The sequence below is a fragment of the Drosophila suzukii genome, chromosome 3, assembly GCF_043229965.1.
Source record: "Drosophila suzukii chromosome 3, CBGP_Dsuzu_IsoJpt1.0, whole genome shotgun sequence".
NCBI lineage: Eukaryota > Metazoa > Arthropoda > Insecta > Diptera > Drosophilidae > Drosophila > Drosophila suzukii.
This window is the reverse complement of record NC_092082.1, coordinates 3,347,537-3,362,647: the sequence shown is the minus strand read 5'-3', so window position 1 is coordinate 3,362,647 and position 15,111 is coordinate 3,347,537. Positions and strand designations below refer to the sequence as shown.

Here is a 15,111-nt window from a genome sequence, read left to right as displayed (position 1 = left end):
TGTATTTGTTCAAGTGTCGGAAATTGTAGGTAATCAAAGGTCCAATAGCTTACAAAGGAATTAGGTTAAAACACAATAACAACGAGAGTTAAATAAATTTCTTCCTTATGCAATACACACGAGATTACAACATGACATCAAATATATAGGAAAAGAATACAGGGTTTATATACGACATACAGATATGTACATATATCATCGCCAATGGAAAGGAAAAGATCAACACAAAAGGCAAACAACTGAACAACAATTTGGATTCATATTTTTCCATTTTCGATATTGTTGTTTCGGTGGTGTGGATATAACAAATAAAATAAACGTTTTTGAATATTCTTGGAGTATTTTTTGGGTATTTTCTGTTTTTTGTTTGTCTTGTGAGCGCGCTTTGGTTTCTTGCTGAGTTGTTTGTCGCTTTCAACGAGGCGAAGATATCAACTGAGTTTTCTAACTGCTTTGGTTATTAGATCAGAGCTAGATTTTTTGGTTCTCATATTTATCATTTCGTTGAAAAAAGGATGTGTTTAGGCGTGGTATTAAAAATAAACTAAAAAAGTACAGAACTAAAAATCTTGGTTAGTTTCTTCTTTCTCTCTGACGGAAAATCGAGTTAGTTGTTGAAGAAAAAACAAAATGAAAATACGATAAAAGTACAACTGGCAAAGGGCTCTGGAAATTTTTCATTACCTTTTAAATAGAACAGAAAAGTTTAAAGAAAAAGTTTTAAGTTCAAATAATAATGTACATGGAATGATAACATTCTTTTGAAAATCCAAATAAGGTTTCAGAAGTTTCTTAGAATTCATTCCATATACTTAACAAAATAAAGACAAATAAAAAGTTGTAACCCTAAGTGAGTTTTAAAATAAAAAGTACATAATTCAAATAAAAATGGAACTAAAAATCGAATGAAAAATTGTAGGAGATGCACCCAAAAATGTTGTAATTATTTCCATTCTCCCACCAATTTTCTTGGTTAAAGCCAAAGCTAACGCAATAAATCGGGGCAAATTATCGGCTGTATAATACAAGCTAAAGCCAAACTGAGGTCGTTTTGAGTGAGTGTTTCGATGGTGATATTTATAGATGTGTGGTTGTGTGCCTGGGTCTTTAAAGCTAAACTTGGGGCTATTTAGATATGGTATGGTACAAGGTAAGTCAGAATAAAGGACTATGAATCCTCTGAAATATTCTGACCTCATCCTGATCCTAATAGAATTTTCACCCTAGCACATGGAAAATGGAAATGTATTACAACACCGCTTTGGCCACTTCTCCCCAGAGTCCTTTTTCGTAACAATAATTTCGAGGATTTCTACAGCACACCTGCCGCCTGGTCATATCGCTTATTGCCCATTCCCAAACATGGTTACAGTGGGGTTTTTGGGGGTTTTGGGGAGATAACATTAGAGATAAACAGAGAGATTACTTCACCATCATCATCAACAATTAAGAGATATACGTATTAATAATATTCAGAGTAGATATAATAGTTTATATATAGTTGTATGTATACAGGGCTTGTCAATTTCGCAATTATACTGTGTGTGATGTAAAAAAGACTGGATTAGAGAAACGATTAGTAAACAATTTTGGCAAATTCGATTGCTCGATCAGTACTGGCTTGATCTTTTAGCTAATTGGAACTCTCTGGGTGTCGTCGCGTGTTTTGTTAACTAAGACTCGAACTAAAACTAAAGATCAAACTAAAACACAGAATGCATCTTAGCCTAAGAGGGGTGAGGGATTGGTTAGGCAAAAGCGAAAATTATAGGGTGAACTTAAGGAAACTCAATTCAATATGGTGCCGTAAACTCCTCATCTTTCGTTATATCTTATAGAGGTTACTCTTCTCAAATCTCTGGGGACTTCCAAGTTCCGTTCGATAGAGGAAGACTGTCCTGTCCGATCTGTACGATACATGACACAAAAGCTTGAAGCACTTCGATATGGGATATACACATGAGATCAGCCGTATGTACAAACATCGATGTGGATCCCAGGGGATCTGCGCGCCAGGCAGCGGGATATATAGTAGTTAGGCGATATCACATCATATGGTACAGATAACTGGCGGACATTCGAAACGAGTAGCGAGTAACCAGTAACGAGTAACGATTAAAGTATCGAGTATATATCTGTTTTTCGGAGTGCAAGCATATCGGTTTGGTCGCAAAAGCAAGTGATGAATTGGCAAGATTTGTACAGCATTGAGAGTGGGTTTATATTATTGATAGAGATTAGAGAGTAGAGATAGATATGTTGCTGTTATTCTTACACTATATAGTACTCTGATCTGTTCGACGGCTGAGTTATATTACAGAGTGCAGGAGCTGGCGATAGTGTAAAAATAATAGTGACTTTGCACAGAACCAAAGTTCAACTACATAAGAGTAACTCAGAAGGTAATCAAGAACTCAAAAGGTTGAATATAAGTTGGAGGAGGGGGATTATTTGTTATCGGGAGTCTGGTTATCGAGAACTTAAGAGGGTTTCTTACGCTTGACATTGACACGGTTCACAGTTCAACGGTTAGAAACACAATACGAACACATCTATGAGAATCTTTTGGGTAACGGTGGGAGGGATTTGGGAGGGCATGGAGAAAAGAGATTATCAATTTACTATCGTTATTTTAGACAATCCAAAATGGACTTCAAGGTTCAAAGATTCGTTTATTGATAAGCTTTTTAATATCTCTAAATCTATTTATCTAAATATTGAATACTAGCTGTTGTACTGATCAGAAATGTTATATCTTGAAAACTAATTCAAATCGGAACACATAATTTCCTATTAATAAATATCGATAAAACAAATTAAAAATAAAATGATATCATGAAAGGTATATTATTAAATATTCAAAATATCGGATGGACTTTTAGTGATATCTTTTTTCTCCGTGGGTATTTTTGGGGTGTTGGATTCAAGACACTATAGACTACCTTAAGGCCGGGGCAACCGACTGGACTTACCCGGGCGGCGAAGCTGGTGTTGGGCTTCTCCAGCAGCTCCCAGAGATACTTCTGGTACTCGGCGCATTTACCTTCGCCGAACTCCTCCTCGTCGCGCTGCCTCAGGGACTCGGCCTCCTTGCGCATCTCCTCGTGGACGTTCTCCTTGCGCTGGTGGTACTTGTGCTGGCAGCAGGACTCCAGGTACAGTTCGTCGACGCCCCAGTACTCCAGGTCATCACTAAACGCGAGCACGCACATCTCGTCGACGATGTGCAGCTTGCCGGTGCGATAGAAGTTCAGGATCGAGCTGAAGCTCTTCGGATGGCGGTCGAAGAAGTACTCGTTGTCCGCGAGCGAGTAGTCGTCGCACAGCTCCACGATGGCCTCGTGGGTGGTGCACTCCCTCAGCCGCCCGAGCCGCGTGTGGGGCAGCCGCTCCAGCGTCCGCCACAGGACCTCGTGCCTCACCCCGCCCACGTTGATGGACACGCGGCTATTGACCGCCTTCGACTGGGCTATCATGAACGGCTCGGGCGGCGGTATGGAGGACATGGATCTGGAATGTGTCCGCTGCAGGGCGCCGGTGGTGTTGCTCTGGCTGTGGGTGGGACCACCGCCCGAGATGGATTGGCTGCCACCTCCACCACCACCGACGCCCCCGCCACCGACGCTGCCAACGATCTGCTGGGAGGTTGTGGGAATCGAGTGCGTTGGTGATGCGACTGGGAATGGGGCGTAGCGAACTTCCTTGCCTGCTGCGGCTGGACCAGATCCAGTGACTGCTCCTGCTCCTGCTCCAGCACCTCCGGATCCTGCTCCTCCTGATCCTGCTCCCGATACCGCTGCCGATATTGCTCCCGATCCTGGTACAGCGGCAAGAGGAAGACCGGCGGATGGGCCAGCAAGGTGGCCGCCATCAGCGTAATCCAGGTGACGAGAAACGAGGCCTGCGGGATTAGCTGGCCCAAGGTGATAAGCAGCACCGCCAGCTGCTGGTAGAGATCCGATGCCGATGCCACCATATGCACCAGCTCCACCGGCTCCCATCGCCCGCTCCCAATCGACATTACCGCTTGTATCGTAGTAGGGCTGATTATCGCCGAGGTCGGCAGGTGTTGCAGCCTGCAGTCCGCGTGCAATTGCAATTGCCTCGTTATGTTGCTGATACAGGATGTCCTGTTGCTGCTGCTGCTGCTGTTGCTGTTGCTGTTGCTGCTGCTTGAGTTGCAGCTGCTGCTGCTGCTGGTGCTGCTTCGAGAGTTGCTGTTGCTGAGTCGCTTGTTGCTGTTGCTGTTGCTGGCCAGCAGCCTGTCCACCTTGCAATTGCCCGACCATTTGTAATACTCCATTATTGGTTTGAAGCGGTGTTGATTCACCCGTTGCCCAGCGTACCGCCTCACGGTCCCTGTCGCGTTCGCCGACCATAAGTCTGCTGCAAGGGGAAAGCTCTGATTTAGTATCCATAAAAAAAAGAAAGCTGAAGTAGTATCTCTTCTATCGAAGACATGGCAATTCTATATTGCAGGTTATGAATATCCAATTATTTTAAAACATTTGTTTTAGGGGACTCACCGCTACATCGCGTCAATTGTCGTCATTACAGCCTCCGATGGCGAATGTCCTGCTCCTGTGTGAGATGTCCGCTCTTTTCCTCTGCCGATTGCTATCGCCGGGGCAATTGATTCCGACTTCCGGGCCCGGTATTATCTGCGGATCTATAAATCGCTCACTTGCGGTCTGGCAGGCTGCTGGCTGTGTCCCCGGATTCCCTCATCCTTGGCTGTGGCTCTGGTTTCCCCTGGTTTTCCCTGGCTTCTGGCCACTCTCGTTGTTATGTCTATGATCACAGTTGTGTTCTGGTTCTGGCCCTTGTTCAGGTTGAGATTGAGATTGAGGCTCAGGCGTGGTTTGGCAGCATTTTGTGGGGGCAATAGCTGCAATTTATGACCACAGATAAAAAGACGGCAATCAGTAAAAGTCGCTTATTGGAAAGCAATTATATCTAACCGCATATCGATGCCTGATAAGCCACGTAAATACCGAGCACCTTAATTATGCATGCCGAGTAATCAAACACACGGCGCACAGTGGTGCATTTATGATATGATATTATAGAAGTAAATAAATCTAATTAATTTGGTGTTATCTGTTATTACAATTTTCGAACAGGTGGCCAAAAAGGTGTAAGATTGTGCTTTAATTAAGCTTATTATTATTTCTATTTTTACATATATGTCTATATTATTATAAATATATTATTATAAATTTAAAGGTTGTTAAAATAGTTCTATAATACCTACGGAGGTTTTTTTTTTTAATCCGAAAAATGTATTCTTTCGAATTTAAAGTATCCCAACCCACTTCCATTTCGAGGACACCGGCATTCGCTTAACCCATAAATCACCCACCCAGAACCCCTTCATTGAATCCTGCTATTTAAAGCAGCCACTCCCACTGTGCCTGTTGGTAATGAATCAATAGTTGCGGACAACTGATAAGATAGGAAAGCAATCAGTGGGTAAGGTTTTCCCACCGCTTTCCACTCTTCTTTCAGTATTCATTTCCACAACGACTCTGCTTTATTTGTAGCATACATTTCGGGGCCGGGAAACTTGGTGGCAATTATCGCATAATTGCGTATGCAAATGAATGCAATTGTTGGTAAATTCCTGGCCCGAAGAATCGAGGCCGCTTTCCCTTATTTATTAGCGTTAATTTGCAATCGCCAAAGGCTGGGCCTTTGCATTTAAATGCCTATTTTTGGTTTCCCTTTGCTTATTTGGCCTTTGCCCAGATTTCAACCCTGTGATTCAGTTTCTGCCGCATTGCAATCAAATTTGAATTTTTACGCCCCGCCGGAAATGGCAAGTAATATGCCTAACCGTCCGCGAATTTCTCAAATGGATTGCCATGCGTAGCGGCCTGAAAAATGTTAACTGACCTCGGACTACAGTTACAGCTATAGTCGTTCAAAACGTCTTCATTTCGTATTCATTCCCGTATTCGTATTCACATAGTCACATTTCGGCCCATGTGAATACCAATTCGCATGCAGATTGCTGATTTGTGCGCCACCTGTCACTCTCGCTGCCCTTTCACCTCGCGTGCCAGGGCACTATGGGGAATTTGACCACTTTTTGTGGCATTAATTAATAACTTAAAAACTAAGCAATATTTTTGGGTTCTGTTTTTAGAATTTGGTTAATAATAAAAAAAGGAATATATTAAAAAAAAAAAAGGCGTGGTCACGCCTTAAAAAAAAATTTTTTTTTTTTGGTTAGTATTGAGCAGAACAAAATTTTTTTATTGTGACTAGAGTTGTAAAGTAACATCATTTGATAAAAAATGTGAGTGGTCCTACCGTTTTTTTTCTACTGGAAATTGCAATTTGTTTATTTTGAAGAACATTTTCCTGAACAAATTTACAAAGAGTTCAGAAGAGCACAACAAATCTGTAATAAACTATAGATGTTTAGAATTTTGTTTTGATTATATATATTTATTTTGCAAACCTATTGATCGTGGCCCTCGTTTTCGAGCTGGATATCCCATGAACTTCCAAGAAAATTATTTTCCACGTCATCATCTTCCAAGTCGCCTGTACTTTTGAATTCGCAAGACAGTAGTTGTATAACCTCGCTTGGAAGGTTAAGCTTTTTTTGTAATCGCCTGTTTAGGTTTATACTGGAGATAATGGGATCTGACGTATCCATTGCTCTTTGGAACACGTCTGTAAAATTTAATTTACGGGAGCATTTTCTGGCATGGTGCAGGCGATCGGATTTATAAATTTTGTTCCGCGACTCAGCACCCTCTTCCCCAAAGTAACCAACTGGAAGGACTGTGTTCTGAATGATATCAGCTGAGTGTACAAGGATTTTGTGTACCGTCGCCGTCATCGGTAGCCAAGAATACTCATACACAATAATTTCAGCAGTTTTGTGGCAGAAACTTTGAAATTTTGTTACGTCTATCGGCAACTGGCTTGACAGACATATTAAAATAGTTCTCAGGTTTTTAATGAGCCTGAGATCTATTCCAGTAATTTCGGAAAATGTTTCAGGTTCACTGAAGGCACGGCGAGCTGTGTTGCCATCATTTGTGCTGCCAAAGCCCCCAACTTTTGGTTGATCGACCTTCAGCGACAACAGCTTCCAAAATAAATCCTGTATCAGGGATTTCCTTCTCGCAAGTTCTCTTTTGTCATTCTCATTTGAAATCCTCCATTTTCGAATTTGGCATTTGTAGCCTGCATGCAACACAAATTCGAAAAGACGAATCCAGCAGTGCAACGGACTTAATCCGTAATGAAGATTTTTCATAATTGGGAGAAACTTTTCACATTTAAAATTTTTGTTGTTTAAGAAGTCCTTAGGGGTTGCCCCACAAATCGGACACGCTTGAGAGGAATTAGTTCCCGTCAATGCGTTCAGGACTTTACCATCGATAACCGTCAAGTATAGGCGGAACTTAATGTAAACAAATTTTCCGTCACTTAAAATAATTTTACACGATTGTAATTTATCTATTTGGCGTTTTAAATATTCGCTTTCATTAAGAATTGAGTCTTTAGTTTCCTTCATAAACGCTAATTTTAATGGGCGACAAAAGCGAATAGACTGAGGTGTCTTATTGTTCCACAATATGTTAGTAGAGGCATCAATAAGTCTCAGTGGCGTTACTGTAGTAGCGAAAATACTCGAGTCAGCAGTGAAGGGCTGCTCTGATGAGTATCCTTGCTTGTAGGTTGACTGCCCAGAACTGCCATCAAACCCGTAGCTCAGAATTAAGTCTGCAGCTAAAAAATCCGTGCCTTGCTCTTTCATTAGGCTCAGAAATACCTCTTCTTGCAAGGATGCAATGCGAGCTGCTGTGTGGTCGAGAAGGTTTTGTAGAGGTACCTCTGCCTTTGTCTCGGAAATTTGCAGTTCAGAGGGCCGGCAATTTTTTTTCTGATCAGCTACCTCCTTGTACAGCGGATATATGTTGTTTTTAGTTTGCTCCCTGACTGCGACATATTGCTGCTTTGTTAGGCCCTGGTCTAAAAGAAGAGCTAAAGCCTCGTTAGCAGAAACCTTTGTTGGCTTTGCAATAGGCTCACTTAAAACCTTTCGAATGAATTTGGCTTTTTCCGGCGATAAAGCTAACAATTTCAAGACATATGCAAGGTCAGGTTGGGCGCGCTTGCGTGCAGCTGCACTTGCAGCTTGAATTAGCAGCCTTACATTGCCTGCCTTGAATGATGCTAGATCTGAGGCTTCTTTCCTCTGTGATCTATGTCTTTTAGATAGGTAAGTTAACGCAGGCCGTCCAACAGATCCTAAACGCTTCTTAATAGATATTTCTGTTTGCGAGCTTAGCCAAGAAGAATGCCTTCGCTTGAATTGGTTTAGGTTTCTTTTGGCCTTTAGCCAGTAATCAGAGATTTTGTAGCAAATGATTTTACTTTTCTCAGCCAAAACTTCCTTATCGTGTTCAGAACAAGGTCCGCGTACTGCCGATTTCATGTAATTGAAGATGGCAATCTCCTTAGCATTTTTCGTCGCCTCTGACATCCACTTTTCAAGCAAAACGCTGTTTGCAAAGGTGAGGTTAGGATCTAAAAAGTTAAATTTCAGAGAAAGTGCGCAAAAGTGCACTTTTATACTAACTAGGTACAATAAGAATTGATTACTTTACAACATAAAACAAGTTTTAGAGGTGGAAAGAGCTGGACTCACTTTGTAGCTCTATTCAAAGATTAAAATAAACTACAGGTTTTACAATTTTTTAAGGTTAGAACTTACACAAGATTATAGGGACACCACAATCTATTTCTACAATTCACGTTCACAAACACTTATTACAAACCACTCTGAATGCACTGCATTTTAAAAACTGCTCTTAAATTGATTATTTGTACACTTTTTTTCACTTTTAACTTTTAAGAAAACAATGCGATTTCTTTGCGCTGCCAACTCGTTAAAATTAAAACGTGCTTTCACAGCTGATTACTTAACAGTGACGTGGACTGTTAATCTTTACTGTTAATAACATTTGAGTTTGATGTTATCCTAATGCATCGTGATAAACAAAACCAATTTTTAACGACTTTTAAAAAATCGATTTTGGCCAATAAATGTGGTCAAATTCCCCATAGTGCAGGGGTCAGAGTTCGCGAGTTATGGCTGCGACGCAAATTATATAGTTTTGTTGCATTTTAGTCCGACTAAATTGTTGTTTATTAGCTCCATCCAACTCCAAGTGGGTACTCGTACTGGGAGTTATGTAATTGCCGAATGGCATTGCCAAAGCTCGAGCAGTCACATTTTTGACAGCATTTCCAGCGAGTTTGGGCTCAAGGGGAATGCTTTTCAGTGGGATATGATGGAATAGAAAAGTCGTAGAGGAAATTGGGATTTAAAAATAAAAAAAAATATATAGACCATATTTATCTTTTATTACGATTTAATCATCAGGCATAAACATATGAATGAGATTAGCTTAAAATATAAGTACTTTTAGCCTGGATATTGTTATTTACCCAACTTGAAATGTGTACTTTAATAACTAGTTTCCAAGATTATTTTACTTTTTTCTTTTATTAGTCAATTTCCAACAATTTACTTTCTAAGGTTGTATAAATATTTATTTTTATGCGCTATAATTACCACATTTTAATAATTATTCCCTTACTTTACCACATTCTACCTTAGCCACCAGGTACTAATTGCGTTTATAGCCATCATTTTTGATTAAATTGAAAGCTTTCACTAGCACTGCTTGAATTTTCCATTTATTTTAATCGCGTGCAGACGAAAAGCAAAAGTTTTTTCCTCTCATTTTATTGCAATTATTTCTGGCGCAAAATGAAACTAAACTGCATGCAAACTCGGAGCTCTTGTTCTTGCAGCTGGCTTTTATGTATTTTTGCAATATTTTTTTTTGCTAAGGATGCATGCAACATGTTAGCCCCGCAGCTCGACAATTAATTCTTTGGCTGTGTGAGTGAGTATCTGTGTGTGTGAGAAGTGGCCAACTTCACCTTGGAACCTGTTGAATTGCCTTGAGGCCGTCGCAGAATGCAATTAATTTCCCATTTTAATGAGGTGAGACCTTTTCGTTGTTCCCTGCGAAACTTGGCCAAAAGCGTGAGAGAGGGCGAAAGCCATTTCTTTTGACTGCTTCTGGCCTTGTCATAAAAACTGGGCCAGATAATGGCTGCAGAAATTTATGGCAACACCCACACGCCCACACACTCTCACATTTAGTGAAGCCCATAAATCCGCAAACATAATTTGCTAAACACGTATGCAGAACATTACAAAATGGCCCCTTAATTGCCCTCAAATGGTTTGACATTGTCCATCGCCGAGCAGCCTTGACTTTTCCCAGACATTCTCCCTCAAACAGGGCTTCTCGGGTTACTAAACTGGGCTAAATCAACATCCATACAGCCGTATAGCCATGGGGATATGTTATAAAGTTGCTGGCAAAATTGAATGACAGAGCTGAAAGTCTGAGCAGCCTCATGTGTGATTAATGATTTCTTTGCTTTGTTGACGCTAATTGAAAAATGTTGGGCAAACATTAGCGAAAATAATTAGAAAACTCGGTTGCTAAGGGGAAAAAGGAGGCAGGACTGATTGAAAATTTAAAATCTGACGCAGGAGAGGCAATCAATTATAAAGAATATGGGATATAGAGTCTAATAAGTAATGAAGGAATTGAGAAATAAACAAGAAAGGAAGTTAACTTCGGCAAGCCGAAGTTTGTATACCCTTGCAGTTATAATTATATAATTTTGACCATCGATTTAAAGAAAAAGTGTAATTTAAACTATTAGAGAGTTCAACCACAAACTCATAGAGGTATCCCACGTTTAAATCGGGATAAAATAACTCGAGTTATGGAGTCTAGAAGAGCAGTTTTGGGTTCCCATACTGGAACCCATTGAAAATACGTAAAAATCGAACATGAAAGTGGGTCAAAATTTTGACCCCCGATTTAAAGAAAAGGTGAAATGTTATCTATTAGAGAATTCAACCACAAACTCATAGAGGTATCCCACGTCAAAATCGGAATAAAATAACTCGAGTTATGGAGTCTAGAAGTGCAGTTTTGGGTTCCCATACTGGAACCCATTGAAAATACGCAAAAATCGAACATGAAAATGGGTCAAAATTGTGACCCCCGATTTAAAGAAACAGTGAAATGTTATCTATTAGAGAATTCAACCACAAACTCATAGAGGTATCCCACGTCAAAATCGGAATAAAATAACTCGAGTTATGGAGTCTAGAAGTGCAGTTTTGGGTTCCCATACTGGAACCCATTGAAAATACGCAAAAATTGAACATGAAAATGGGTCAAAATTGTGACCCCCGATTTAAAGAAACAGTGAAATGTTATCTATTAGAGAATTCAACCACAAACTCATAGAGGTATCCCACGTCTAAATCGGGATAAAATAACTCGAGTTATGGAGTCTAGAAGTGCAGTTTTGGGTTCCCATACTGGAACCCATGGGAAATGTGGGAAAATTGAACATGAAAATGGGTCAAAATTTTGACCCTAGATTTAAAGAAAAGGTGTAATGTAAACTTTTAGAGAATTTAACCACAAACTCATAGAGGTATCCCACGTCTAAATCGGGATAAAATAACTCGAGTTATGGAGTCTAGAAGAGCAGTTTTGGGTTCCCATACTGGAACCCATTGGAAATACGTAAAAATCGAACATGAAAATGGGTCATAATTTTGACCCCCGATTTAAAGAAAAAGTAAAATGTTATCTATTAGAGAATTCCACCGCAAACTCAATGAGGTATCCCACGTTAAAATCGGAATAAAATAACTCGAGTTATGGAGTCTAGAAGTGCAGTTTTGGGTTCCCATACTGGAACCCATTGAAAATACGCAAAAATCGAACATGAAAATGGGTCAAAATTGTGACCCCCGATTTAAAGAAACAGTGAAATGTTATCTATTAGAGAATTCAACCACAAACTCATAGAGGTATCCCACGTCAAAATCGGAATAAAATAACTCGAGTTATGGAGTCTAGAAGTGCAGTTTTGGGTTCCCATACTGGAACCCATTGAAAATACGCAAAAATCGAACATGAAAATGGGTCAAAATTGTGACCCCCGATTTAAAGAAACAGTGAAATGTTATCTATTAGAGAATTCAACCACAAACTCATAGAGGTATCCCACGTCTAAATCGGGATAAAATAACTCGAGTTATGGAGTCTAGAAATGCAGTTTTGGGTTCCCATACTGGAACCCATGGGAAATGTGGGAAAATTGAACATGAAAATGGGTCAAAATGTTGACCCTAGATTTAAAGAAAAGGTGTAAAGTAAACTTTTAGAGAATTCAACCACAAACTCATAGAGGTATCCCACGTCTAAATCGGGATAAAATAACTCGAGTTATGGAGTCTAGAAGAGCAGTTTTGGGTTCCCATACTGGAACCCATGGGAATGTGGAAAAATTGAACACGAAAATGGGTCAAAATGTTGACCCAAGATTTAAAGAAAAGGTGTAATGTAAACTTTTAGAGAATTCAACCACAAACTCATAGAGGTATCCCACGTCTAAATCGGGATAAAATAAATCGAGTTATGGAGTCTAGAAGAGCAGTTTTGGGTTCCCAAACTGGAACCCATTGGAAATACGTAAAAATCGAACCTGAAAATGGGTCAAAATTTTGACCCCCGAATTAAAGAAAAAGTGAAATGTTATCTATTAGAGAATTTAACCACAATTTCATAGAGGTATCCCACGTCTAAATCGGGATAAAATAACTCGAGTTATGGAGTCTAGAAGAGCAGTTTTGGGTTCCCATACTGGAACCCATGGGAATGTGAAAAAATTGAACATGAAAATGGGTCAAAATTTTTACCCCCGATTTAAAGAAAAAGTGAAATGTTATCTATTAGAGAATTCAACCACAAACTCATAGAGGTATCCCACGTCTAAATCGAAATAAAATATCTCGAGTTATGGAGTCTAGAAGGGCAGTTTTGGGTCCCATACTGGAAGCCATTGGAAATACGTTAAAAATCAAACAAGAAAAGGGGTCAAAATTTTGACTCTCGTTTGAAAGAAAAACGTTAATGTTAACTTTTAAAGAATTCAACCACAAACTCATAGAGGTATCCCACGTCTAAATCAAGATAAAATAACTTGAGTTATGGGGTCTAGAAAAGCAGGGTATAAAAATACTTTAAAATGTATTGGGTAACTCAGTAAATTAATTCCAACTTAATTAATTTGTTTAGAATGGGACTTTAAATAAGAAACATATTATTCTTTTTACAAGGTTAATATATCTTCCATTACTAACTTTGACAGACTTCCAAGCACTTTATCAAGAATAAATTTGTAGAACTTTGGACTCTAAGGACTCCCCTGTCCACCGAAACCCCCCTCGGACAAGATACATTGCATCAAATGCCAAAAATCCACTTAAGTGCTAAAAGCAGCCAACTCCGAGCTTTTTCCATTTGCATATTGCATGGCGGAATGTTTCCTGCTTTTTGCCGGCAAAAGGGGTAGAAAAATAGACCAGACCTTAACTGAAACAAAACTAAACTAAATCTAAGGCCCGTGGCAACAACAAGGCAATGCAAATACAAATATGTACGAAAAGCGTGTCAATGTTGCACAGGCCGTAGTTCTTGTTATGCCAATTGTTGTTCCGCTTGCGAGTGGCAAACATTTATTGCCGACTCTCCAGCGTCGCCATTGCCATTGTCTAAATTTATGGGCGCCATTTTGTTTTGTTTGGTGCAAGCATTTTGCAAGTCAAGTGCATTTATTTTTAAATGCTCGACAAGGGCCGCGAAGGGCGTCTCCACAGAGTGCGTCAGCGGCAACCTCAACACTTGGGCCCCATTCTATCTGTGTCTGTGTGGCCGACTTCCTTTCGCTGGCGGGTCTTCCCCAATTCGACGCCATCGACTTCCGGCCACATCCACATCCGCCAGCAGCTGACCCCAAACTGCATAGCGAGAAAATGTTCTGCTTAACTAACATTTTTAGTTAGATTTATAAACGATTGCCTAGTTTTTACCGTTTTCGGATATGCAAGTTCACACTGAGTTCTTTAAGTTATATTGTTGAGGCTGGTCACACTAATTTATTTTAAATTTATTATTATTTCGGTTCATTAAGTTGGTCTAATAGATTATTTTTGTACATTCCTTCGTTATTTCTTCCAGTGCCATGTTCTAATTATATTGGGCTAACCAAAATGTGTGCGAGGGGCGTTCAAACAAACTTAGTGTGGAAGCAACTCTCACGACTCTGTAGCACACTTTCCATTTCTGTAAATTTAAGCAAGTTACTCTAATTGTGTTCGCCGCTTTCCCTGCCTCTTTTCCCTATTTTTTGGGGCTTTCTTTTGCGTGCCACAGCGACTTATTGGCCATTGGCATGCAAGCGGTTTCTGCTGCTGCTGCTTCTTCTTCCTCTGCCTCTTGACCAACTTGACTTGGCCTTGGCTAACATTTAGGGTCCCTCTCTATGTGTGTGGGTGCTCGTTCTCACTTTCGCTCAATTGTTGCACTTGGCAGCCCGCTAAAAGGGGGCCAAAAAGAGAGAGCACACTTTCCGGGGCATTCGTGTATTAACTTAATTGTTTTATTGGGTATTACGCGGCTTTATGGCCCCGAGGTCCTGCATTCCGACATGGCGTCATCTTGATCCCGGGATCCCTTGGCCAAAATCGATGGCAACAGGGTGCGCCAGGCACCGTGTGCTATTATTCGAGTGGTAGGTGTCATTAACCCGGCACAAATTGCTATTCTGTCTGCCGCAAACCATGGTTAATAGCTGCACTCGGTTCGCTACCTTTACGGCCCTCATCTGCTGGCCATGTCAACTGCGCAGTTGGACGGACCGCATCAAATATTCATAATCAACTTTGGGCCATTGCCCGTTAGCGTTAACGGTCTACCATTGGCGACCATATTCCTCACATGTGCCAGCCGCCTTATTGATTTTCGATTATGGTCACTGCACACCCCTTCAATGGGTGCACAATGAGAAAAAAGGTGTTTAATAAATCTTAAATTTTATTTGTGACTAGTAAATGAATTAAATGAATGTTTCCTACTCAAAATCAAGTAACCTATCATATTTAGTGATACTGGATTGGTTAAAGACCAT

General features: G+C 40.3%; 1 protein-coding gene across 18 annotated transcripts in view; it reads right to left on the bottom strand.

The window, feature by feature from the left end:
* Shab (Shaker cognate b) overlaps positions 1–15,111 on the bottom strand; it is a 66,600-nt gene that overhangs the window by 24,638 nt on the left and 26,851 nt on the right. For all 18 annotated transcript variants that reach the window (XR_011604274.1, XM_065864900.2, XM_065864904.2 and 15 more), the window contains exons 3-4: positions 4,527–4,888; positions 2,973–4,386 (exon numbers count right to left, since the gene is read on the bottom strand). Coding sequence is in view for 17 of the 18 variants with exons in the window: in XM_065864900.2 (XP_065720972.2) it covers positions 2,973–4,379 (1,407 nt within the window). In the remaining variant the exon portion in view is untranslated. The remainder of the gene's footprint in view (positions 1–2,972; positions 4,387–4,526; positions 4,889–15,111) is intronic.